The 24204-nt window shown below is 35.1% G+C and overlaps 1 protein-coding gene and 1 long non-coding RNA gene across 11 annotated transcripts in view; one reads left to right on the top strand and one right to left on the bottom strand.

The window, feature by feature from the left end:
• LOC111093274 overlaps positions 1-24204 on the top strand; it is a 100287-nt gene that overhangs the window by 3523 nt on the left and 72560 nt on the right. For 2 of the 4 annotated variants that reach the window (XR_005381563.1, XR_005381564.1), the window contains exons 2-3: positions 2321-2463; positions 21390-21495. This is a non-coding gene — a long non-coding RNA (uncharacterized LOC111093274). Of the gene's footprint in view, positions 1-2320; positions 2464-7283; positions 7550-21389; positions 21496-24204 lie in introns of those variants that run through there. The other 2 variants (XR_005381561.1, XR_005381562.1) reach the window with 2 other exon arrangements.
• Positions 6225-24204, bottom strand: part of CTDSPL2 (CTD small phosphatase like 2) — an 88169-nt gene continuing 70189 nt past the window's right edge. For all 7 annotated transcript variants that reach the window (XM_038580286.1, XM_038580281.1, XM_038580282.1 and 4 more), the window contains 5 exons: positions 17083-17145; positions 16899-16978; positions 13775-13901; positions 11784-11879; positions 6225-11140 (listed from right to left, as the gene is read on the bottom strand). In XM_038580286.1, coding sequence (XP_038436214.1) covers positions 11075-11140; positions 11784-11879; positions 13775-13901; positions 16899-16978; positions 17083-17145 — 432 coding nt within the window. In that variant the 3' untranslated portion in view covers positions 6225-11074. The remainder of the gene's footprint in view (positions 11141-11783; positions 11880-13774; positions 13902-16898; positions 16979-17082; positions 17146-24204) is intronic.

Below are 24204 nucleotides of genomic sequence, written 5' to 3'. Positions count from 1 at the left end.
TGTGATCCTGGAATTCCAGGATTGAGTCCCACATTGGGTTCCCTGCAAGGAGCCTGCTTCTCCCTCTGCCTATGTTTCTGCCTCTCTCTGTGTCTCTCATGAATAAATAAAATCTAAAAAAAATAAAATAAAAATGTAAATCAGATCGTGACACCCCTTTCTTCCAGTTCCATTTAGTGGCTTGTTCTTTTTATTATTTATTTATTTATTTATTTATTTATTTATTTATTTATTTATTTATTTAAAAAGATTTTTATGTATTTATTCATGAGAGACAGAAAGAGAGAGAAGCAGAGACAAGCAGGAGAAACAGGCTCCATGCAGGGAGCCTGACATGGGACTCGATCCCAGGTCTCCAGGATCAGGCCCTGGGCCGAAGGCAGCGCTAAACCACTGAGCCACCCAGGCCGCCCTGCTTGTTATTTTTAAATTCCAACTCCTGGGACTCCTGGGTGGCTCTGCAGGTTAGCTCCTGCCTTCAACCCAGGGTGTGATCCTAGAGTCCGGGGATCGAGTCCTGCATTGGGCTCCCTGCATGGAGCCTGCTTCTCTCTCTCTGCTTAGGTCTCTGCCTCCCACTCTCTCTCTCTCTCTCATGAATAAATAATAAAATTAAAAAAAAAAAGAATCCCAACTCCTTGCTGTGGCATACAAGGTCCTGCATGGTCTGACCCTACCTCCCATTAATCCCCTATGTCATTTTTCCTCAGTAACTTCATTGCTACTAGCCCTCTAAGGCCACTAAGCCTTTTCCTATTTTTGGACTTAGTACTTACTGTTCTGCCTAAGTGTTTTTTCCACACCTCTTGGCTTGGTTGGTTTTTCTTCTTTCAAATCAAATGTTACCTTTGCAGAAAGTTCTACCCTGATCTCCCTCCTGCTAGAGGCCTCCCCCACTTACTCTATCTTATCGCTCTTGTTTTTATCACAACATTTATCATAATATCTAATGACCTTGTTTACATATTTAATGTTTGTTTGGAGTACAGGGACTTTGTCCATGTTATTACTGTATTCCCGGTCCCTGGCACATAGTAAATGGTCAACAAATGCTTTTGAAAATGACTGAATGGTGCCTCTCATCATAATAAGGAATAAGGATAAATTAACTTTTGGCCACAAAGACCTTGATATTCTTGCGGGACATATGAATAGAAATGTCTAGTACATATTTGGAACCAGAGAGGTCTGGACTATAGATAGAGGATTAGGAGTCATCTGATGGTGGTAGATGGAATCATGTGAAACTAGAGGCTATCTGATGATAAGATAGAATGAGAAGACTCTTTGAAGGACATCAACTTTTAAGGAGCAGCCAGAGAAAAGAGGTGTAGAAAGGATAGTAGGTTAGAAAAAATATATATCCTTCCAGTTCTACCAGTTTTTTTGTTGTTTTGTTTTTAAAATATTTAATTTTAAAATACTGTGGAATATATTTGAAAATTCATTTTTGGAAGTCAAGAGACCTAGGAAGTCATTCAAATAATCAAATTATATTGAACTAAGCACTGGACACTTCTGGTGAAGAGTGGAGAAAGCTTACAATGATTCCTCCTTTAATGGAAATTGTTGTATTATGCAAGAGCAGGTGGGCTCCCAAAAGCTGTGTTTGCTTTCTTACCATAGTTGATTTGGGAAAGTCAAAAGCAAATTAACTGTGAAGCTAATGACGCTTTAGCTCCAGGGCCCTTCATTGCATGGACCCCTTCCACTCTTTAAGATAGCCCTCCAAATTGTATATGCTTCAAAATATGTAAAATTAAGAACTGCCCCTGGGTGGGATGTAAGTAACCTAATGGACCTGTCAGTTCTCTTTGTGGGTAGTCTCCAGAGATGGCCCTTAAATGAAGAATATTCAAGCTGTTATGCAGGCTCCCTTTGAGTCTAGGCTAGCCCTATAATTCATTTTTAACCAGAATAGGGCAGAAGTGATGGGGAAATGCTAGGCCATAACAATCCTTGTAGCTTCCACCTGTGCCTTTTGGAATGTTCATTCTGGTGGAAGCCAACAGCCACTTAAGGAGTCTTACTACTCTAAGGCCACCATATGGAGCTAAGCTAACCATATGAAGAGGCTGCCTAGGGAAGGAGCCAGACATGAGAGTGAAGAAGCCATCTTGGACATCCAGCTTAGTTGAACCTTCAGATGATTCTAAATATTTGAATGCAAGTGCAGAAGACTGAAAGTAAGACTTGCCTAACTGAGCCACACCAACTCCTAGATGTGTGTCTTGCTTTCCGTCTTCTGTAAGTTATCTTAGGCCTCTTAATTTTTGAGGTGAATTGTAAATAGTGATAACAGAAAGATTCTCTTTCCCAGGGCTTTAGAAGTTGGTGTCTGATGATAGCACCCTGAAGGGAAGACCACAAACTCCTGGTGAAGTGGTGATTTTCCAGTCCACTTTACTTTCTTCTACCTACCCTTGAGGTCCAGTTGTCCAGCTCGTCTTTAAATGTCATGAGGTACTCCAGCATCTTTCCAGTGTATTTCATTCTTGGCCTTAGCAAAAAATTTAACAAATACATCCTAGTAGATAATAAATCTTTAGAGGCTAAGCTCTGCTCTATTTAAGTCTGTGTTTGGCACATAGGAGGCACTTAGTAACTGTTGAATGACTGCATGAATAAATTTCTATACAGAACTGGGTTTTCTTTACCAATAAAAACCTACCCATCAGGTCATTCTTTTTCCTCATGAAAGGTGCTCTAAAAATTAATTTGGGTCCTAAAGACACTTTATTACTAGTAAACCCATAGCAATATAGTAGTAACCTGAACTAGGAAATAGTAAATAAGTGGTTAAGAAGGGGCCATATGCAATCAACAACCTCAAGATGGACTCTCAGGAAAGCAAGACTATTTCTGCAATAATGGTTATAATTTGTCATCTATCATTAGTAATGTAGTCATCTATATTAACTTGCCTGAAGATGTTCTAAGACAATGTATCTTAAAATGAACAAAAAAGGGTTAACAGAAAGAAGGTGAAGCATAGGGAAGGTAAGACCAAAGAATAAGATTTGAGTCTAAAAAGGGTAAATTAACCTACAGCCTTTTGGCAGATACCTAGTAGAGAAGTGAAGTGTCCTGTTGAATTAATATTAGCCATTATGATTTATTTTCAGTAGCCTCTCTCTCTTGCTCCACCCTTACCAAGCAGACATCTGATTTTAATTTAGTTTCATAGGGAGAAATCTTGCTGCCAATAAGTGAAGGAAATTGAAATCTGGCTTAAAAACTAGTGTGTTGTGAGTTTAGTTGGTATGAACCCAATTCCCCTGAATCTCATCAACTCTGGGTTGAATTGAATCAATCAGTTTTCTGTACATATAAAAAGTTTGGACTTTGAAGTGTGAGCTCATTCAGTTATTCAGCAAATAATTATTGAGTGCCTACCCAGTACCAAGTACTGTCCCAGGTTCTGAGGATATTAACTTCAAGGTATTAATCTACATGCAACTGAAAATGGGTTTTGGGGGTTGGGGATGCTATGGAAAAATACATGGACTGTATGTATGCAGCACTGATAAACTTTTGAAGCAGAAATTGGGAATTTACTCACAGTGTTATGCATATGTTTTCTGAAATGAGGAAGCAGGGAAACAATTGTCTAGAATTATGTGCTAGAAAATTCAGTCCTTAAAATGAATCTATGGTTCGCTTTAGTCTCTAGGGGAACCCTATAATCACATAATAGTATTCTTATTTTATAGATGATCAGAATAATTGATCAATGTTGGTTGAACAAAGCGGTTGAGCATCTTCTTTTGGAGCAGGGCCTGATCATGGGGTCTTGGAATCTAGTCCCACATCGGGCTCCCCGTGAGGAGCCTGCCTCTCTGTCTCTCATAAATAAATAAAAAAGGGGAAAAAAAGAAAATAGAAATTAAAAAAAAAAAAGAAAAGAAAAATATTTCATTTATTAATTTGAGAGAGAGCACACACAGGGGGGAGGGGAAAAGCAGACTCTCCACTGAGCAGGGAGCCTGATAAGGTACTTTATCCTAGGACCCTGGGATCATGACCTGAGTTGAAGGCAGACGCGTAACCAACTGAGGCACCCAGGTGACCCTCTATGTAACTCTTAACTGGCCTCCCACCAACCCGTTCTACTCTGTCACCCAAAGTGATCTTTTCAAGACAAATCTGATCATATACTCTCTTGCTTGATTTTACTTCCTCTCCCCACAACCATGCCTGGCTTTACATTCTTTCAATGAATGTTCTACAGATCTCAATGCTTTTTCAGCCAACCTAAGCCTTGCCTCCAGACTTGTGTAACTGGCATTCTCAAAGCCATTCTTCTCCTCCGTGACTCTTTTCCCAAAATTATCAGTCTGCCCTACTGGACTATAAGCTTAGGGCAGTGTCAGGTTTGCTTTCTCCTGTCACTCGTAGAGCCTGAAATAGTGTCTAAGACATACTAAGGCAGTTTTTTTTTTTTTTTTAAGATTTCATTTATTTATTCATGAGAGACACACATAGAGAGAGGCAGAGACACAGGCAGAGGGAGAAGCAGGCTCCATGCAGGGAGCCCAATGTGGGACTCCCAGGACCCTGGGACCACCCAGGGTCCTGAGCCGAAGGCAGATGCCCAACCTCTAATCACCCAGGCATCCCAAAGCAGTGTTTTAAAATGCCTTTTGCCGGGGATTCCTGGGTGGCTCAGTGGTTTAGCGTCTGCCTTTTGCTCAGGGCGCGATCCAGTCCCAGTCAGTCCCACATTAGGCTCCCGGCATGGGCCTGCTTCTCCCTCTTCCTGTGTCTCTACCTCTCTATGTCTATCATAAATAATAAAAAAAAAACAACAAAAAAAAAACCTTTTGCCTTCACTAGGAAGGCTACTTATAGTTACTTTCAACAAATATTGCCATATATTGAATCTAACTTTAAGGCTCATTATGTCTAGGTACTAAAAGCTGTCTAGTTCATTTGGTTCATCCAAGATGGCAAATCATTTATATCAGCCTGCTATCCCAACTACTTACCAGATCTGCCAAGCCATTCAGTAATGTTTCCTCATCACCCACTTTTTCCTTAACACTCAGCGTATTTTCATCTAACATGTTAATATAGGTGACCTATTATTACTTCCTGTCATTTGAATGTACCCTATTGCCCATGTTTTCCCTTAAAAAAACAAGGACATGTAGTATTACAATACCTTGATTTTCCACTGCCCCTTCCAGCTTCAGACATCTCCCCACCATGCATATGTACATCCTGCATATCCTCAAGAGAACTAGCTGGTTTAACATTTCCATTGTGGTAGTTATTTGTTTATTCCCTTACGGTTTATAAAGTCTTGATGTTTCATCTTTGTAATTCTGAAAGAGACGTTGGTGCACCCTTTGCACAGAGAACAAATCGAGGCTCGGAAAACTGTCTATTAAGTTAATGGATGACCCTTTTATTAACCAAACTCCCAAGTCAACTATTCACCTGAAGTCCTGTCATTTCATATTTAAAGGCAGCAGAGGTACTCCAGTGACTCTGAAATGTGTATGTATGTGTTAAATTTTATTGGAGCTTAGGGAAAAGAGTTACCAAATATCCCATCACAGCCAGGGGCTGGGGAAAATGAAGAGATGCTGGTAAAGGAGAGACATCCAGTTGGATGAGGATCTAATGTTCTGGGGACCTAATGTACAGTATAGTGACTAACAGTACAGTAAATGTATTCTTGAAAGTTACTATCAGAGTAGACCTTAAATGTTCTCATCTCACCCTAACAAGAATGGTGAAGGATGTGTTAACTTTATTGTGGTGAACATTCCACAATATATGTATCAAGTCATCATACTGTACACCTTAAACTTATACAATGTCAATTTTACTCAATAAAGATGGAGAAAAAGTCTCACCACAGAGATTGTGGCGGAACCAGAGTGCTGTTCTGTAGTTATGTTGGTTCATGTTATTTTGCCCATTATATCAAGTATAAATTCCTCATCTTTGGCTCACCGTAATCTGGTTCTTTGCTATCATATCTCCTTTTCAGAACTTGCCTCTTTATTCAGATTTTATTCCACTTCCTCACATGCTAGTTCCAGAGATTGTGATTTCTCTTGCCTACTCTGTGTTCCTTACATGTATGTCCTGAAGATATCAAAGGGGAGAGTAATGTGAAAAAAATCATGTAACTGTTAACAAAAAAAGCATTATACAAATATAAGCTGTTAGATACTCTTTGTAATGGCTGATAAAATATCATCAAAGAAAAGTGCTTCCATAAAAGTTTTATTTATCCCCACAACAACCCTGTGAGGTAGGGTGATCAGGGCATTTGAAGATGAGAAAACTAAGTCTACATTACTTGTTCACGGCTATACTGCATAGTAAATATGTAGAAATTAAACTGAGATTTTTAAATATCCATGACTTTTATATTGATTCACATGGAAAAAGGCAGAGAGAATATTAACTCCCCCCTACCTTAATGCCAAAAGGACACTGCCTTGAAAAATCCCATTTCAAAAGATGAAAGTAGTATTTCATTGCTTATTTCTACAAAGATTTATAAAATAAAAAAATAGTGAAATATTTTACAGTTAATATATATAATGGTCTCATTCAGGGATGTCCTTCAGCTGTATATATGATCAACTATTCCAAGTGCTAGAAATGCAAACTCTTAAAAAGTATGAGACAAGAATGATAATGAGCAGTAGCCTCAATCTTCTTTATTATTCCTCCATGTATCTTGAATAAGTTCTGTGAAATCTGGTCCCAGTTAAAAAACAAAAAACCAAAAACCAAAACCCCACAAACCTACCACAGAGAGATGCCTGGTATTAGTTGCCTACTCTCAAACCACTGTCACATTATTTAAAACAGTGATTTCCCAAAGCTGGCTATTAGAATCACTTGGAGAGCTTTTAAAAAAACACAGAACTCTGAGGCCCCACTCTAGGTCCATTGAGACAATTCTGCAGGGGCTAGGCCTCAGGAATCTATTTTTTAAGGTCTTCAGAGTAACTCTAACAGTCAGGTTTGGGAAGCCTGATGTATTTAAAAATACTAACTAATATAAAAACCAAAAAGTAACTAAGTATAAACTTGCTGCTCTCATCCCCTTTTAAAAAATTTCTCAAAACACATTATATCTCTGAACTCTTGCCTCTGGGCAAGTAATTTCAATTCAAGATACAGAGAAACATTTTATAAAAATGTATCCTAGTGAGTGAGAGTTGGATTCCAATAATAATTTAAGTGGCATTTAAATATAAGATACTGAGTTTTGTGGTTCTTAATCTGAAATTTTTAAATGTGTTTTTATACAGGTTCCTAGCAGGCTTTTCACCTTGGGAAGATATGAAAAGTAATGACATAATCAAGCATATCAGCACTGAAAAAATACTATACTCAAATATAGCTCATGAGAGGAATAAGAAAGTGAATGAATGACAACCTAAGGCCTTTTGGCCCATACATTTTTGTTCCCAGTCCACTCTTCCCCTATAAGGGGAAATAAAATAAACATTCTTTCCTAGTTGCTTGGCATAGTTATTCAGTGGGTAACTATAACTAAGTTAATTTAGATACACAAGATTAAAAGAGATAACAAATAAATACCTAGGAAGACAAAGAGAAGTCAGTTCAGAAAACCTTAACTAGCTAATGATGTGGTATATAACACCATTATGTTAGTACAATTAAATGAAGGCTTCAGTGTCCTTTACATTTCAGCTTTATGTGATTGACACAAGAAGTGGAAGAGATCTGGTCCTTATGAAGAATTCTGTGCTCGTTGTAAAGATTTGTAGGAATAATGAAATGCTTTCTTCTTTGATGAGATGAAGTCTCTGTTTTCAGGCAAGTTGACTGAACAAAACAAAACAAACTTCTTTAGAAGGTTGAATGAAAGTAATATCTAGCTGAAGAAGTCATTGGCCAAAGGTAACTTTTTTAAAACCATTCTATGTTTAACACTAAAAACAAAAACAAAAACAAAAAAAACCAACAACAACCAAACAAACCAGAAAAACCAGAGAAATATAAAAAAACAATGTACACATCCATTTTCACTGACAGGTACAAGAAAATAGCCATTTATAGAAGTTACAATGCTTTCAACAACCCCCCTCCCAATTTTGGGAAACAAGATAAAGCCATTGGGTAAATAAATATACATACTAGCTAATATAAAACAATTATGGTTTCAAATTGTTATCAACTCTTTTAAGACTCAAAGAGAAATATGATGATATAAATCTGATTAGGGCTACATATATTACACAGAATTTAAAAACACAACTGATTTAAACATCCTAACAACAATACAAATATTTAAAAGAATGTCTTAAAAGCCAGACATTTATCACTGGAAATACCACAATTATAATATGTACTTCAGATATGTAATGTGTATATAGGTCACTTTTGCTGTGTCTTATCATGTATCCATCTCTCCTGCATCTCCTACAGTCAGTTTTTAAAGAGTTCATGTTTCCTGTGTGAATTGAAGGGGTTGGGCACATCTCAATTCACAAAATATACACCTCCACTTAACTAAATGGAAGTGTTTAAGATAACATTTACCAAGAGTCAAAGAAAAGGGATAATGAGAAGGTAAAACATACTAAAGTGGAAGGAAACTGGATAATTCTCTTAGCAAATTTAAAATGACCCAAATCAAGTAATGAAGAAAACTAAATTGTTCTCAAGAAATTTTCTCAGTCCATATGAAATTTGTCTTTATTTCTTGTTATGCTAGATTCCTTGGTGGCTGACTTAAAGAACTCTCCTAGCATAGGACTGAAAACAGCTTTACCATTAATAAAAGATGATTAAAAGTTGGTGTTTATTTAAAGTGCCCAAGGCACAACACTACAGGTGCTTACATTTCCCTTTGAGTTATGGGAAAGCCCTTTGAGACTGTGTTTACTTAATCAGAAAAGCTTTCAGCAATTATAATGCATGCTGAAAGCTTAGATCTTGTATAGGTTTTGGATTTTACGGTTTGAGCAAAAAAGGGAGCAAGGAGAAATGTAACTAGGTTCACAATTTTGAGCAAGAGCGTATGTAAAGGTAACGTATGTACATTTTATTTCAAGAAAGACAGGAGACAAACAGCATAAAGATGCCCAGATGCCCTAAAGATAAATACATTTCAAAGATTCTCATTAAAATGAATCTGGAGAATTTTTTCCTGCAAGCAAAATACCTTTCTTTAAATTAAAACAAAAACAACCAAAACAAATAATAATAATAAAAAAAACCAGTATTCTGAATTGCAATTGCTTTTGCTTTTTTTTTTTTTTTTTGCAGAAAATCTGCCATGATTATTTTTTTAATGAATAAGGATTTTCCACAAAACAGGCTTGCTCTACATGCTAGATTTTTTTAAACAGTTCAGTGACACAATATGCTAACTACATACACAACAGATAATATAGTAAGAAAACACTCAACCTGATGAAAAGTTAAAATCTTCATTAATACACTGAAAATTGACATAACTCATGCCTTTAAAATCAAAAATACAAAAATTAAATGTTTTCCTAAAAAGATTTCCTTATTTTAAGGATTCATTTGAAAATGAAGCTGCATGTAATTTGTACAATAAGTTGTACAAGTAAACAGGTAATATACATAAAAAATTAAGTGACATACTCCTCAATTATCAGTTGTCCACCTTTAATTTCCAATACTGTACTTTCTTAACAAGCATACAAAATATCAAACTTCTCTTTAGAAAAAGTGCCGTTCTTTGACATCCTTTACACAAAAACAGTCTGAGCCTGTGGCATGTTAATGCAGTCGAGAGGCAAAGCATACTAACTTTTACAAATTCTACCTTCCATAAAAAGCCTCCCGAAAAGGAGATTACACGCCACTATAAAAATATCAACCTCTTGTGGTAGCTGCATTAGAGAACCAAGGCTTGAAGACTATTTTCATATAGCATAGAAAACCACTATGAGAGCATATTAACTGCATTGGTGGCTTGGGAGTTTACTGTGCCACAGGATTATGCATAGCTACTGTAAGGTACCAAGACTGTTACACAGAGTTTTAAATTGATTGTAACCAAGAGCATAACAGAGGTACTACCAGCCCATGCAAAATAACTAAAAATACTGAGTCACTGTGCTGAATACTTCATTCCTGGAGAAAACCAAAGGCAGCAGTAACCAAATCAAGCCCAACAGGTGACCAAACTCATTCTCCTCAAAGATTGGTGAGCACAGTGAAGTCTGAGGTATACCTTTATCCATTAAATCTGTGTGCCATTGCAAGATATTACCATTTGGGAACACATGCCATCACAATGGTTTAAATCTTTTGAATATTAGTCATTCATATATTCTTATCTACCCAGTCCTTTGATTTTTTTTTTTAAAGATTTCACCTACAGTAGAATATTACAGAAACAAAATATAAATGCATGTCTTTCTAAATGAAACTTACATGGACTAAAAGTAGAGAATATTTTTAAACAAATATACAATATGCAGGCAGACAAAGCAGGAAAACGGCCATTCAAATGTATAATAAAAAACTAAAAATCAACTATTTCCAGAAAACTATGAAGCGCCTCAACTAAAAGGAATGCATAATGAAAATCTAATCTAATACAGGTCAAAAATGTAAAAAGGTTATAAACCTTAACAGGAAAAAATAAAACAACTTTTACTGGCCATTCCTGTTGAAATGAGAATCTTAAAGTAACAGAAAAGTGGCTACAAACCCACTTAGAGCACCAAACAGAGAGAAAATAAAAGTCCATTTTCATCTCTGTTATTATCATAAAATCCTGTGTGACTACAGGTCAAACTGCTGGTGGCAGAAACAGAATTCTTTATAAACTGCAGATGTCCTGTACATAAAAAAATTTCACTGGAGTTGCACTAGTTCTAAAGACTCTTCTGTTTTAGCCTACCTACTGTATGTATTCAATCTGAGATAAAGTCTCTTTCTGTAACCCTTGATTATTATTGGGCACCAAAGATAAGAAAAGCAAGACGGGGTACAAAAATGCAAAATTTCAACAGTAATGGCAATGTTTTTGTCTTAGTCCAAAAGGGTCCTGCATTCTCTCCCCCTTCAGTGATTTGACAAGTCTTTGTACTTAATCTGGGGGCAGCAAATCATGCAAGCGAAATCTGTCTCTGATGTGAGGTCGAACATCTTCATTCTGTGTGGAGAAAAAGACATTTTAAAAACCATGTAATTTCAAAAATATGATCCTCGTAGCATTGTGAACATTCCTTTGCAGAGAAAATATACCACTATTTATTTTTACAACATACGTTAATATTGTTTGCCAAATATAAAGATACTATATGGAAGGTGATAACTTAGAATTCAATTTAGATTAAAGAAACCTGTCATTCAAGTTTTAATTCTGTAAAAAACAATTATGCAACTAAGAGGCAAAACCAAAAGACAGGTAAAAGTGTTAAGCCACTGAACTCTACTTCATATATTAGGAAAAAAATCACCCCAGAATAAAGTTTCAGTAGCATAAGCATAAATTCTAGACCTGAACTATGAAAGGAAAGTGAAATCAGTTTAATACTACTAGTTATTGATGTGTAAGAAGCCCAGTCAAATAAAAATATTCAATCTACAATATTTTTAAATACCAATAAGCATGATTTTGATGTAATTTACAAGGTTAGAAAAATACTTATAATCCTTTTCAACTTTTGCCCTAATTTCACAGCATGTTCACTTAAAATGTCAGTGCATACAAAATAAAGCAATTAGAAAGGTTTATTTCAATAGAGTTGAGGCAATAAAAGCAAAACAGAAAAAGAAAATTAAGATATACTTACCAGTTCTACAAGCTTCTCCAGAAATGGAATCAATTTTAGGAGTTCATTGTCATTTTTATCCATAAACCAGCTTTCTATAGGGATTCCATTAGATAGCTAAAACAATAAATAAATAATTAAATCCTATTTACATTTTGCCTACTTTGTAAAAGCTTAAAAGAGAAATAACAGATACTTAAGAGACACTGATCTATATAAATTCCTCTGAAAAGGAATGCCATCAAAGTTTATGCTTGTCATATTCCAACAACTCAACGGGGCAAGAGACAGATGTTAAGGAATACATCAAAGCCTAATTGGTTTTTTAGCATAATGTGTCTTCTTAGTATATATGAAACTAAACAAGAAAGATTCACTGAAACAAGTTTTGCATTAATGTAACTACAAATATTACTTGATTGATTAAAGAAATAGCTACTATCAGTAAGTGCAAGGTGCTGTGAATTAAGGCGTACTGCCAATCTAAACAGAACACTACTAGAAAGCCTGTCCTTTTATACAGGGACAGTATCACATTCATTGTTTTATTCCCAACAAATAGTAGGATAACCTGAAACAGCAGGAATGTAACAAACAGATGCAATGGTATTTCACTGAAGAGGAGTCTAGAAACCAGAATGCAAAATATATTTGTTTTATAGTAAATAACCTCTAGGTTGTCTTTAACATTTATGCAGAATACTAAGTTTAAGATGGAAGATAACTGAAATGATTTTATCAAGAAACCAATACGAAATTCTTAAAAACATATTTCAAAATGTGAGCAATGACCTAAATTGAACATAGGTCAATACCATATGCAGTTTTCCCCTTTTACATCTTTTTACTTGTTTTATATACACACTCAATCCAATTTCCACCATCCCTAATCTGCACTGACTTATTGTGAAGGAAATCTCAGACCTATCACATGAACATTATTCATAATGTAAAACATATCTTGCAAGGATGGCTCATTTCTAGTCCAAGTTATATTTCAAAGAAACACTGCCACGGTATAAACATATTGACAAAACAGTCTAAGAAATTATTTCAGAATGTCAAAGCAAACAGACTAAAACATGGGTAAGCTATTTATAATCCTCAAACATGTTTACAAATAATTATTTAACAACTGCTAGGAATGCTATGAATTGATGTGTGTGTGTGTGTATGTGTATATATATATATTAAAGATTTTACTTCTTTATTCATGAGAGACAAAGCAAACAGACTAAAACATGGGTAAGCTATTATAATTTATAATTGTAACTATTTATAATTCTCAAACATGTTTACAAATAATTATTTAACTGCTAGGAATGCTATGAATTGATTGTGTATGTGTGTGTATATATATATATATATATATAAGATTATATATATATAAAAAATTTTATTTATTTATTCATGAAAGACACAGACAGAGAGAGAAGCAGAGACACAGGCAGAGAGGGAAGCAGGCTCCATGCAGGGAGCCCGATGTGGGACTTGACCCCAGGACTCCAGTATCACTACCTGGGCTGAAGGCAGGTGCTTAACTGCTGAGCCATGTGGGCATCCCAAAGATGTATATTTTATACTCTTCTCTCTCTCTCTTTTTAAGATTTTATTTATTTATTCATGAGAGACACAGAGAGGGAGAGACAAAGGCAGAGGGAGAAGCAGGCTCCATGCAGGGAGCCCGACGTGGGACTCGATCCCGGGTCTCCAGGATCATGCCCCGGGCTAAAGGTGGCACTAAACCGCTGAGCCACCCGAGCTGCCCTTATAGTCCCTTCTTATTCAGACTTATTACTCAGATTTTTTATCTGTGTTGTACTTCATTTAAAAGAAAACTTTCCACAAGGAATACAACAATTTGGCCTTTCTAATTCTAAAAGATAACACTTAACAGGGAAATTTCACCTATGAAAATTCTGTTCACCCATCATATACTGTTTGGCAGCATTTGTTCTCATTATATATATATTTCCCAATCTGAAATTTGTTTAGCAACCCTTTCATCCTACCTGATATGCAAAGGCTTGTGGTGAGTTGTCAATTATTATAGTCTTTGAAAGATCTCTTCCAAGGATATTTAAGTCCTTTATATAGTTTCCTTGTACACAAACACAATGTTCACGAAAAAGCCGATGCCTAAACATAAAAATAAAAACAAATTAACTTAAAAAAAAAAAAAACTCTGAAAAGTACAACATATATTGAAACATACAGACATACCATAGGCTTTAGAGTTTAAGCCTTATTATTTTCTCTCACAAAGGAAATTCAAATACCAATGTGAGCCTAAGCTTTGGGCTACAGTTTTACTTTAAAAAATGTTAGCAATTATTGAAACCTTACAACCAAATATTACCATGCCTTTAAGAACTTTGGCTTATCCCAAAATGTTATATTAAATTATAAAGAGGGATTAAAAACTCTGTAAATTGTTTTTGTAATTTATTTACCCAGGAAAGCTCAGTTCAGATGCAGCATCTGGTTGTCAGCGAGGTCCTGCTTTTTAACCAATTTTCCAGATGGTTGACTGAGGCACAAGGAGGTCAAGTGACTTGCCCAAGGTCACACAGTAAGTCAGTGGTTAGCCCCGCATTGGAACCCAGGATCCTCCTGGCTCCCAGTCCTTTGCTCTAACCAGAAGACCACACAGCCTCCCTATCCCTGTACATGCCAGAATAGAAAATATAAGAAGGAATGTTTCTGTGTTGGCATTTTTAAAAAATGTTTTTAGTTTCCCTTATAGTTTTGAGAAAAGATGTGGAGGCCAAAACATTCCATCATTTCAACTTTTCCCAAACCCATCTTTTAATTTAGTGAGTGTGTATATGATCATTTGAAAAAACAAGGATTGAATGAAATGATGAATTCAGATTTATTACAAATGTAAACTGATGTTTTACACCAATGATACTTAACTGAAAAATGTTATATCATTTTTAAAAAGCTATTAAAGGCTTTATAATAATACTTATATACTGTCATATTATATCATCTCATTTAGCACTCAAAATGTTAGTCTGTGAATATTACTAATCATTAATATAGATCACCTTGAAATATTCCCTTTGCATACATTAATAATTTGGTAATCTGGCTTCCTTGTGTCTTAATCCCACTAAACAGTTTTTCAGCAGCTAGGGCCTACTTATACCTGTAGTTTTAATTTGAAATTTCAAGAAAAGGGCATTTTCTACCAACAAAATGTGCCATAGCTCTAAAACAACAAAACAACAAAACTCAACCTTAAAAATATCCGTGCCAGTGGTGATGACAGTTTTCCAACCAGACAAAATGTAGTCAAAATAGTTCTCTTCCTCCCTTTTATAAAGAAGACTTTTAATTAAGTGATCATCTACTTCTGTATGGTTTAAAGACCACCCTACTTTGAAAAGATAAGACCAGACAAAAGAATTTAAGACCTGGTTGGGCCTATAAAAGATTCCATTTTTTTATTTGTATAAACATTTATGTATGCGGAAACTGGAGAGGCAAATGCAGCGTGTACATGCAAGTTACTACTAATGTTTCTTCCCCAATAGCAGCAAACTCACCCAAGACAGGAAACAAATGAATATGTATGTGGATACTAATGATTACTTCAATTAAATTACACTAAAACTCCTCCCAGTTATTCAGGAGAGTGAGGATCTGTAGTAGGTATTTCAGTTTTAGAAAGAAACTACTTTTGCCAGTCATCAGATTTGCATTTGGACTCACGAGATTCAGAGATTATAGAATTTCTGAGTCTACCTTGTCTTCAACATAATTCCCCTTAGCACTAATGAATTCAATATATCATTCAAAAAGTTTCTCCTGTTTTAAATTATTCAAATGCAACTACATAAAACAAATTTAAACTTCCAAATGTGTAGATTTTATAAAACTAGTTTAAAAGAGGGGTGTTAATTTGTAACATCATAATTCCATAACTATGACTTGCTCCCTGGTAAAATGAAAGCTCTAAAAGAGAAAGGCATGTATTGCTCACCACTGTTCATGGAACACTGGAGGTGCTAAATAGAAATCTTCAGAATGAATGAAGTCATCAAAACAAAATCATTTGTGTACTTTTTTAAAGTTAGGTAAAATGAGCATGTATTATACTTTCATGAATAGAATACCATTTTCATTTTTGTGTTTGATGCTTATTTATATGGAAGATTAAAATGGAAAGTGACAAGGACAAATTTTGATCCTTTAGGTTAAAAAAAATCAAAGTTCTATTTACAAGAAAGAAAATCTGCTAAGCAAGACATCAGAAAAAGTCTCAGCATAACTGCAAATACTCAATAACAAAGGTACTATTGTAACAGTAGAAACTAGGATTTTCCACTAAAAAATATGGAAGAAAGTATTCAAGAAAATGAATTCCCAGCTATTAAAGTTTTTTTTATGAGCCTTTTCTGGCATCTCTTATAGCTCTTGGTCAAAAAAATCCAAGATTAACTCTGGCATCTTAAAGGATGCAGCAAGACTGCTGGCAGTCTTAATATCTCACTTCAGTTGACAGAAATAATGGAACTTATTTTCAAACTGTTTTAAAATTACCCAAGGCACTCCCACCTAACCAGGAACACACTGCATCTGCTGGCTCAGGACACACACAAGGAACTGAGTCCAGATCAGGATAACTTGAGTGACTAAACCAACTGCAATTTCCAATTAGATTCATGTAATGTTTTCTTTCCATGGAGGACAAATTTGCTCTTGAAAAAAGCAAAAGAGTTTAATTTATCCTTTCTGTTAAAATTAACCTTTATTTCTCTATGCCATTAAAAAAGGTGACATAACATGCATTATTTCAGAGACAGGAAGTGAAAATATCATGCACACAGTGAAAAATTCCACATACCCCCAATCTCCCCCAAGTCCCAAAAGAAGTGAGGATACAAATAGAATTGTGAGTGAATAAATACATTTGATCCTTGTATCCTTTAAAGAACGTCTGTCTGAAGTTAAATCATTAGGAACTCTTAAAGAGTTTGGGGGCTTAAAAAAATTCATTTCACCATTCAACACAACCAATCTCTATATATGCAGCCAACTGAAAATGGCCATCAAAATTAAATAGAATCATAGTAATTTCATAGATCAGTGTGACAGACATTTCCACTATTTCTTAATTAAATTTACCTGACCAGTTGCTTTTTAGGGTCTAGTATGTTCAGTAACTTGTCTGCATACACCTTCTTAGAAGCAGTAAAAAGAATGATCTACAAATTCAGGGGAAAAGAAGTAATCATTATACATGATCTAAATATGGGTACTATATTGAATAAAATAAAAATACTTATGTAATTAGCTTAAGCATGTTTACCTCATACATCTGAGACATTCGTTCCAGGAATTCCCTGAAGAATGGTCTTAATCTCACATAAACCTAAAGAAATAACAAAGATAGGCTTCACTAAATAAACACATAAAGTAGAAACAACGTATTTATAAGACATGTTGTGTTCTAACTTTGGATATATTATAATTAAGAAGTTCATATTTTAAAGTAATAGAAAAGTACACTAAGTACCACTCAACCAAATAGATTTCATATACAAAAAATCACTTAAAACAATCTTTTGGTAGGGTAATAATCATCATTGGTGATGTCACTTTTATATTTAAATGGCAGCATACAGTATAATTTTAATAAACATTTCAACTAAAAATGGAAGGTTTCCCTTTGAGATTTTGATCCACCAATCAGCTCCATCTTCCAGCCAGGTAGCATCCATCCAATAATTAGGCAGGCTGTGTGTCCACCTCTAGCTGACCTGTCTCAATGACCTTCCTCTAATACTCAGAATTTCTTCTCAACAATCACCTGCTAAGAATACTTTTATTTTATTTTATTTTTTTGAATACTTTTATTTTAAATCTCTATTATTAAGATAATGTTCAAGAAAGAGATGTCTGGATTGGTGGGTTTAAATAACTGGAATTTTTCAGAATTCAATCTTCTTCAACATTTACTGATTCAGACGTGGCATCTAAATTAGCACTACTGGTCTACTTGATATTAAAAATACAATAGTCAAACACACCAGTTATCAAAACCTACTGGCAACATCAGAAAAAACTACAATACCCAAAGAACTGCCTTATAAATATTATTTTCTTATTTCTGTGTTCTTTTTGCCTATATTTAATGTAGCTCTTATAATACACTCCAGAATTCAAAAAGCACAGAATTATAAGCCACAAGCAACAGTTAAAACAGATTTATAAAAGATTTAATTTTTATTTTTTTATTTTATTTTTTAAAAGATTTTATTTATTTATTCATAGACACAGAGAGAGAGAGAGGCAGAGACACAGGGAGAGGGAGAAGCAGGCTCCCTGTAGGGAGCCCAATGAGGGACTCGATCCTGGGACTGCAGATCATGCCCTGAGCCAAAGGCAGATGCTCAACTGTTGAGTCAGCCAGGCTGTCATCAACATACATCCACACAAAAATGCCCTCATGATAAAAATCTTGCTCTGGGAATGTTTTAGGGAAAAATAGGGAAATCATGCAAAGGATTCTAGGAAGTAGCAACCATGTACTACCAATCTTTATAGTTTCCAAAGTCCTCAGGCATAAGAAAATGCCAAATATACAGCAAATACTTGATTAAAAAAAAAAACAACACAGTTGAGTAAATCAAATAGAACTATCCAAAGTTAAGCAGTATAGACCAGAGAGAGGCAAGCCAGTGTGACTATACAAGGTCAATTACTGAGTTTCCTTAAACACTAACCACTTGTTTCCTTAAATACTAACCACTTGTAGAAGACAAATTTTGAACAATTGTAATAGGTTAATAATATCAATTCTACCCCTACCTCTAGGCTAAAATGATAAAATATACTTGTTTTTAATCCTATTAGGCACTTTATTTTAATCCTGACTAATCAAAAACAAACTAATGCCATATGTTCCTACCTCTAGAGCAAATAAAAATTACCAAATCCTTGGTATTCAATCACTATCATTTAGGATGAGGCACAAGAAATTTAACTATAGCTGCTCTTCTAATTAATTTTAACATTTTTCATCCATCCTTGTGGCCACCTCAAGTAACACAGATTTTTGTTTTAAAGATTTTATTTATTTATTCATAGAGATGCAAAGAGAGAGAGAGAGAGTAGCAGAGACACAGGCAGAGGGAGAAGCAGGCTCCATGCAGAGAGCCTGACATGGGACTCGATCCAGGGTCTCCAGGATCACGCCCTGGGCTGCAGGCGGTGCTAAACCACTGCGCCACTGGGACTGCCCGGAAATAACATTTTTTATTAACATTTTTTATTAACTACGGGTCTTTTCAAAAATAGATTGGTGATGATTAAAAAAAAAAACAACACACCCATCAATTTAGTCAACACTTTTTTCCAATGACCTCATCTCAAGGATGATAAACTATGAACCATCAGAGCCTTTTGTTTGTTCCTAAGAAAGTTTATCATTTACATGCATTTAATAACCAAAATACTTTATTTTTGTGTTTGTGTAAATTATTTCATTTGTTCTCAATATCTCTGTTATCACTTGTTCCATATTATAATTAGGCTAAGTAAGGTCTCTAATTGGGATTTGTTTCCTCTGAACCCTAACATACTTCCATTTTATTTATTTATTTATTTTTAATTTTTTTATTTATTTATGATAGTCACAGAGAGAGAGAGGCAGAGACACAGGAAGAGGGAGAAGCAGGCTCCATGCACCGGGAGCCCAACGTGGGATTCGATCCCGGGTCTCCAGGAACGCACCCTGGGCCAAAGGCAGGCGCTAAACCGCTGCGCCACCCAGGGATCCCTATACTTCCATTTTAGAGAAATACTTCTACATAAACAGTATTATCCAAGCATAGCAAGTGGAACACTATACAAAGATGACATTTCCAACCTCTTATACATGACTTCCAAATTAAGTCAAAAGTATAACTTCACTATACATTCTACTACTTTGACTATTCTTAATATAAAAATACATCTTAAAATTTGACATTACTTTCAAAATGTACTTGTTTACAGGGGATGAAAGGTGGCAGTGAAGATGGGGGAGTATATTGCTAGACTGTTTCCTTACCATAAAAACAGAATAATTGTTAGCTATAAAAGTTCTAGCCTCAAAACAGATTCAGCATTTGAACAGGATTAAAATATATACACAGAAACTAAAGTTGTTAGTGAAAAAAAAATATAGAAAGGTACAAGGTAACAACGGGCAAGGGTAGAAGTTCTGCTATGTGCTGCAAAGGCAAAATCTCAGAAAGAAAAATTAAGAGACACAAGGCCAGGAGGGTCTAAATCATTTGGATGGATATATTAAAGCAGAAATATATAAAAGTCAAACACTAAGTACTACCTAGTAGGAAACAGAAAATTGTAAGTAAGATATATATAATACAAAGAGACGACAATCACTTATTGTGTGAGGTCAAAGAAATACAGAAATGTACAAATGCACAGAGGCATGCCATTCCCAAATGCTTCCAAATCTATTCCACAGATGCTCTTAACTACATTTATCTTCTAACTTTCTCATCACAAAGATTCCTGTCCTGGGCTGCCTATTTCCTATTTTCCACATTCTTTCTCTACTTATTTCACTAACCATCCTTCTCCTAACAACTCTTTACAAAGTTTTAATCTTCTACCACTAAACAATACACATTCTGAAAAAAGCCAAAAGTTTAAAAGTAATGCAGAATGCTATAAAGAAACAATTATATAAATATACCATACCCAAAGATATGTCTTAAAAAGGACTACTACCAAAAGATAGGGATTTTTTAAAAAGATTTTATTTATTTACTCATGAAAGAGAGAGAGAGAGAGAGAGAGAGAGAGAGGCAGAGACATAGGCGGAGGGAGAAGCAGGCTCCGTGCAGGGAGCGCGATGTGGGACTTGATCCCAGCACTCGGGATCACGCCCTGAACCGAAGGCAGACGCTCAACCGCTGAGCCACCCAGGCATCCCCAAAGATAGGGATTTATGAATATGTTAAAAATACAAAACTTTTAAAAACAAAACCTACTAGAAGAATACCTGCAAAATCGTGATAATGGAACTAATCTTGTGAACTGATTTTACTAAAATTTAAATTTTATATAGAAATATAATGAATATATATATATAATGGAAAACATTACATTAACAGTACATCAACATTCCTTCATATGAACAATACCTGATAGCATGTACTTTCTTTGCTATTAAGACAATAAGGACATCCTATAACTGGTGTATACACATAGTCCAACCAGGCCATAAATGGTTAACAAAACTAGATTTAAAGAAGTAAAGTCACCAAATAAAAAGCTAGTTAAAAACTGATTATAAATATTTTGTGATAGTCTGTCTAAATTCATGACTAAGTATGTAATGTCAAGCTATATAAACTGAATAATTTCTATTAGTTTACCAAATCTTTTTTTTAAAGATTTTATTTATTTATTCATAGGGATGCAGAGAGAGAGAGAGAGAGAGGCAGAGACACAGGCAGAGGGAGAAGCAGGCTCCATGCAGGGAGCCTGACGTGGGACTCGATCCTAGGACCCCAGGATCATGCTCTGGGCTGCAGGCGGCGCTAAACCCCTGGGCCACGGGTGCTGCCATAGTTTACCAAATCTTATCTAATTTCACAGATAACTTTAACAGCATGACCACAAAAAAGAAAAAACAGAAGAAGAGGAGGAAGATGGGGAGAAAAGGAAGAAGAAAACACCCAAAGCAGCATTACTTTGTGGGGAAGTAAGAAAAAAAAATTTATTACATGTAAATCTTTTAAGGAAAAATGTCTTAAAAAAGATATTATTTATTTTATTTTATTATTATTATTTTTTAAATTTTATGATAGTCACAGAGAGAGAGAGAGAGGCAGAGACATAGGCAGAGGGAGAAGCAGGCTCCATGCACCGGAAGCCCGATGTGGGATTCGATCCCGGGTCTCCAGGATTGCGCCCTGGGCCAAAGGCAGGCGCCGAACCACTGTGCCACCCAGGGATCCCTATTTATTTTATTTGAGAGAGTGAGAGTGCAAGGGCGGGGAAGGGCAGGGGGTGGAGAGAGGTGGAGAGAGAGAGAGAGAGAGAGAGAGAGAGAGAGAGAGAGAGAGGGAGAGAGAGAAAATCTCAAGCTGACTCTGCTGAGTGTGGAGTTTGACATCAGACTTGATCCCACGACCCTGGGATCATGACCTGAGCCAAAACCAAGAGTCAGACACCTAACCAGATGCTTAATCCACTAAGCCACCTAAGGTACCCCTAAGGAAAAACATTTCTAAATGGTTTTAAGCACAGATAATATAACCTTAACATATTCAAAAAGAAATATCTTTTAATAGTTTTTCTATTATAACCTTTGAATTTATTGCTATATTGATAAAGGTTTTTAAAATTTTTTTAAGGTTTTAATTTTTAATTAAAAAAAAAAAATCTCTAGGCCAAACATGGGACTCAAACTCATGACCCCAAGATCAAGAGTGGCATGCTCCACCAACTGAGCCAGCCAGGTGCCCCATACTGATTGATATGGGTTTAAAAAAAAAAAAAAAAGTCAATTCAATGGGACTTCCCTACTTAAAGAATATGGCATCTTTAAATAAGATGATGACTGGTAAATGCCATTTACTGAATTAGCAGTAAGACTTTAAAGCAGTAGAAAAAAACAACAAAACTGGGGAATGCGAAGAATGAGATGCTACAAATAATTGAAAAATCTTACCATTAGTAGATACCATAGGTGTACAAGTGACTGCCAATTTGTTAACCCTTCTGTACACCTCAGTCTCCTCATTTATAAAATGAGTAAAATAATAGTACCTACCTCATGGGGTTGTTGTGAGGATTAAATAAGTTAATATATATAAAGCATCTAGAATAGTGCCCACCTCACTGAGATTGTCAACACCTATTATTACCATCCACCTTATTATTTACAAGTAATTAGTCATAAGGAGAATAGTTGGAATGAGTACGATTCTATGGGGCAGAACTGGCTACCTCAACTCAAAGAGAAAACTGTATAGCTGCAGTCTATACTTTTAAATCATGAATTGCATCAGTTGATAGCTTAACTATTTAACTTAGTTATCATTTTCTTAGCATCAATACTAGAGCACAGAGATAGAACCTAAATCCTCTTCAGAGAAAGAGAGATGCTCAGGTAGGACCTGCGGACCTCAACTTCATAACCCACTGGCTGACATTATAGTCATCTTTTGCTTTAACACAGTTCTAACAAGAAGTAGATGGCTGCTGGGGATAGTATTTGTAGGCAGATCAATCTGGAAATGAGTAGGTAAATACTAAAATATCAAAAGAAAAAAAAAAAAGTAAAACCAAAAATCACCAAACTAAAAGATTCTGCAAAGCATTAAACTAAATAGAAATAAATTTGAAAGGAATTTTCCTTTAGAGTCTACATGGGATAAAGTGAAGCTTATGGTATTCATATAGATAAGTTGGCAATGAAGCATAATTTTCAAGTAAAAATTGGCCATTATATATATATGGTTTATATATATATAATTTTAATATGTGCATATGTATTTGTGTGTATACATAAAATATATTTAAATAAAATTCAGCCATTTTATTTTTTTAAAATTCAGTAATTTTAAAAGCAAAAAAAGTCACTTTAGTAAAACAAAAATAAGCTGCTTTAAAAAATTCTAAACTGACTAAACAATTTAATATGCTTAGTAATCATCTGTCACCTCTCCTAAATTTGCAGAACATTTTTAGCTGAACAAGAATTTTCCATGCATTTAAAAAATGAACTGCCTCTAATTTTAAGATCCATTTACAAAAAATACAAAGAATTCCTCATGAAATACATTTTATCACCTTTGAGAAGTAGGTAACTATAGGTTTCAGCTTTTTTTTAATCTTAAGAATAATGAATAATTACAATGAAAAAATTAGTATCAATGTCTAACTAAACTTACTAATAAGGCTAGGAAAGTTCCTTTAAAATTACTTTTATATTAACCTACAATTATCAAAATATTGTTCCCTACCAGCTAAAATATTAATCATCAAATACTAAGTGTCCATGACTCCAAATGTTTTATTTAAGGCACAATTATACACATTACTTTATACTTTTATACAACAAAAATTATGCTTTATGAAGGTCAAAACAAAATGCCTCTTGGTTAGTATCTAAGTCAGAGACTGAAAGAAGAGAAACTTAGATATTTATTATAAAACTCTTCAATTACATGATTGCTTTTTTCTTCATGAAGCAAAAATAATCCTCACTTTTCCAAGAAAGACTAGAGAGGAGAAAGAAACTACTGACCCTCTATGCCTCTTGTTCTATAGTACAAAATATCTGAGATGCTTGTGAAAATTATCCTAGGCTGTAAGGTTCCCAGAAAACAAACAAACTATAGTAATGGGGAAAGAGGTGGAGCTTTGCTAAACATGGGGTTTCCCACCCACCTCTCCCCCCAAT

The sequence above is a fragment of the Canis lupus genome, chromosome 30 (assembly GCF_011100685.1).
Source record: "Canis lupus familiaris isolate Mischka breed German Shepherd chromosome 30, alternate assembly UU_Cfam_GSD_1.0, whole genome shotgun sequence".
Taxonomy (NCBI): Eukaryota; Metazoa; Chordata; class Mammalia; order Carnivora; family Canidae; genus Canis; species Canis lupus.
This window is presented reverse-complemented; position numbering and strand designations above follow the sequence as displayed.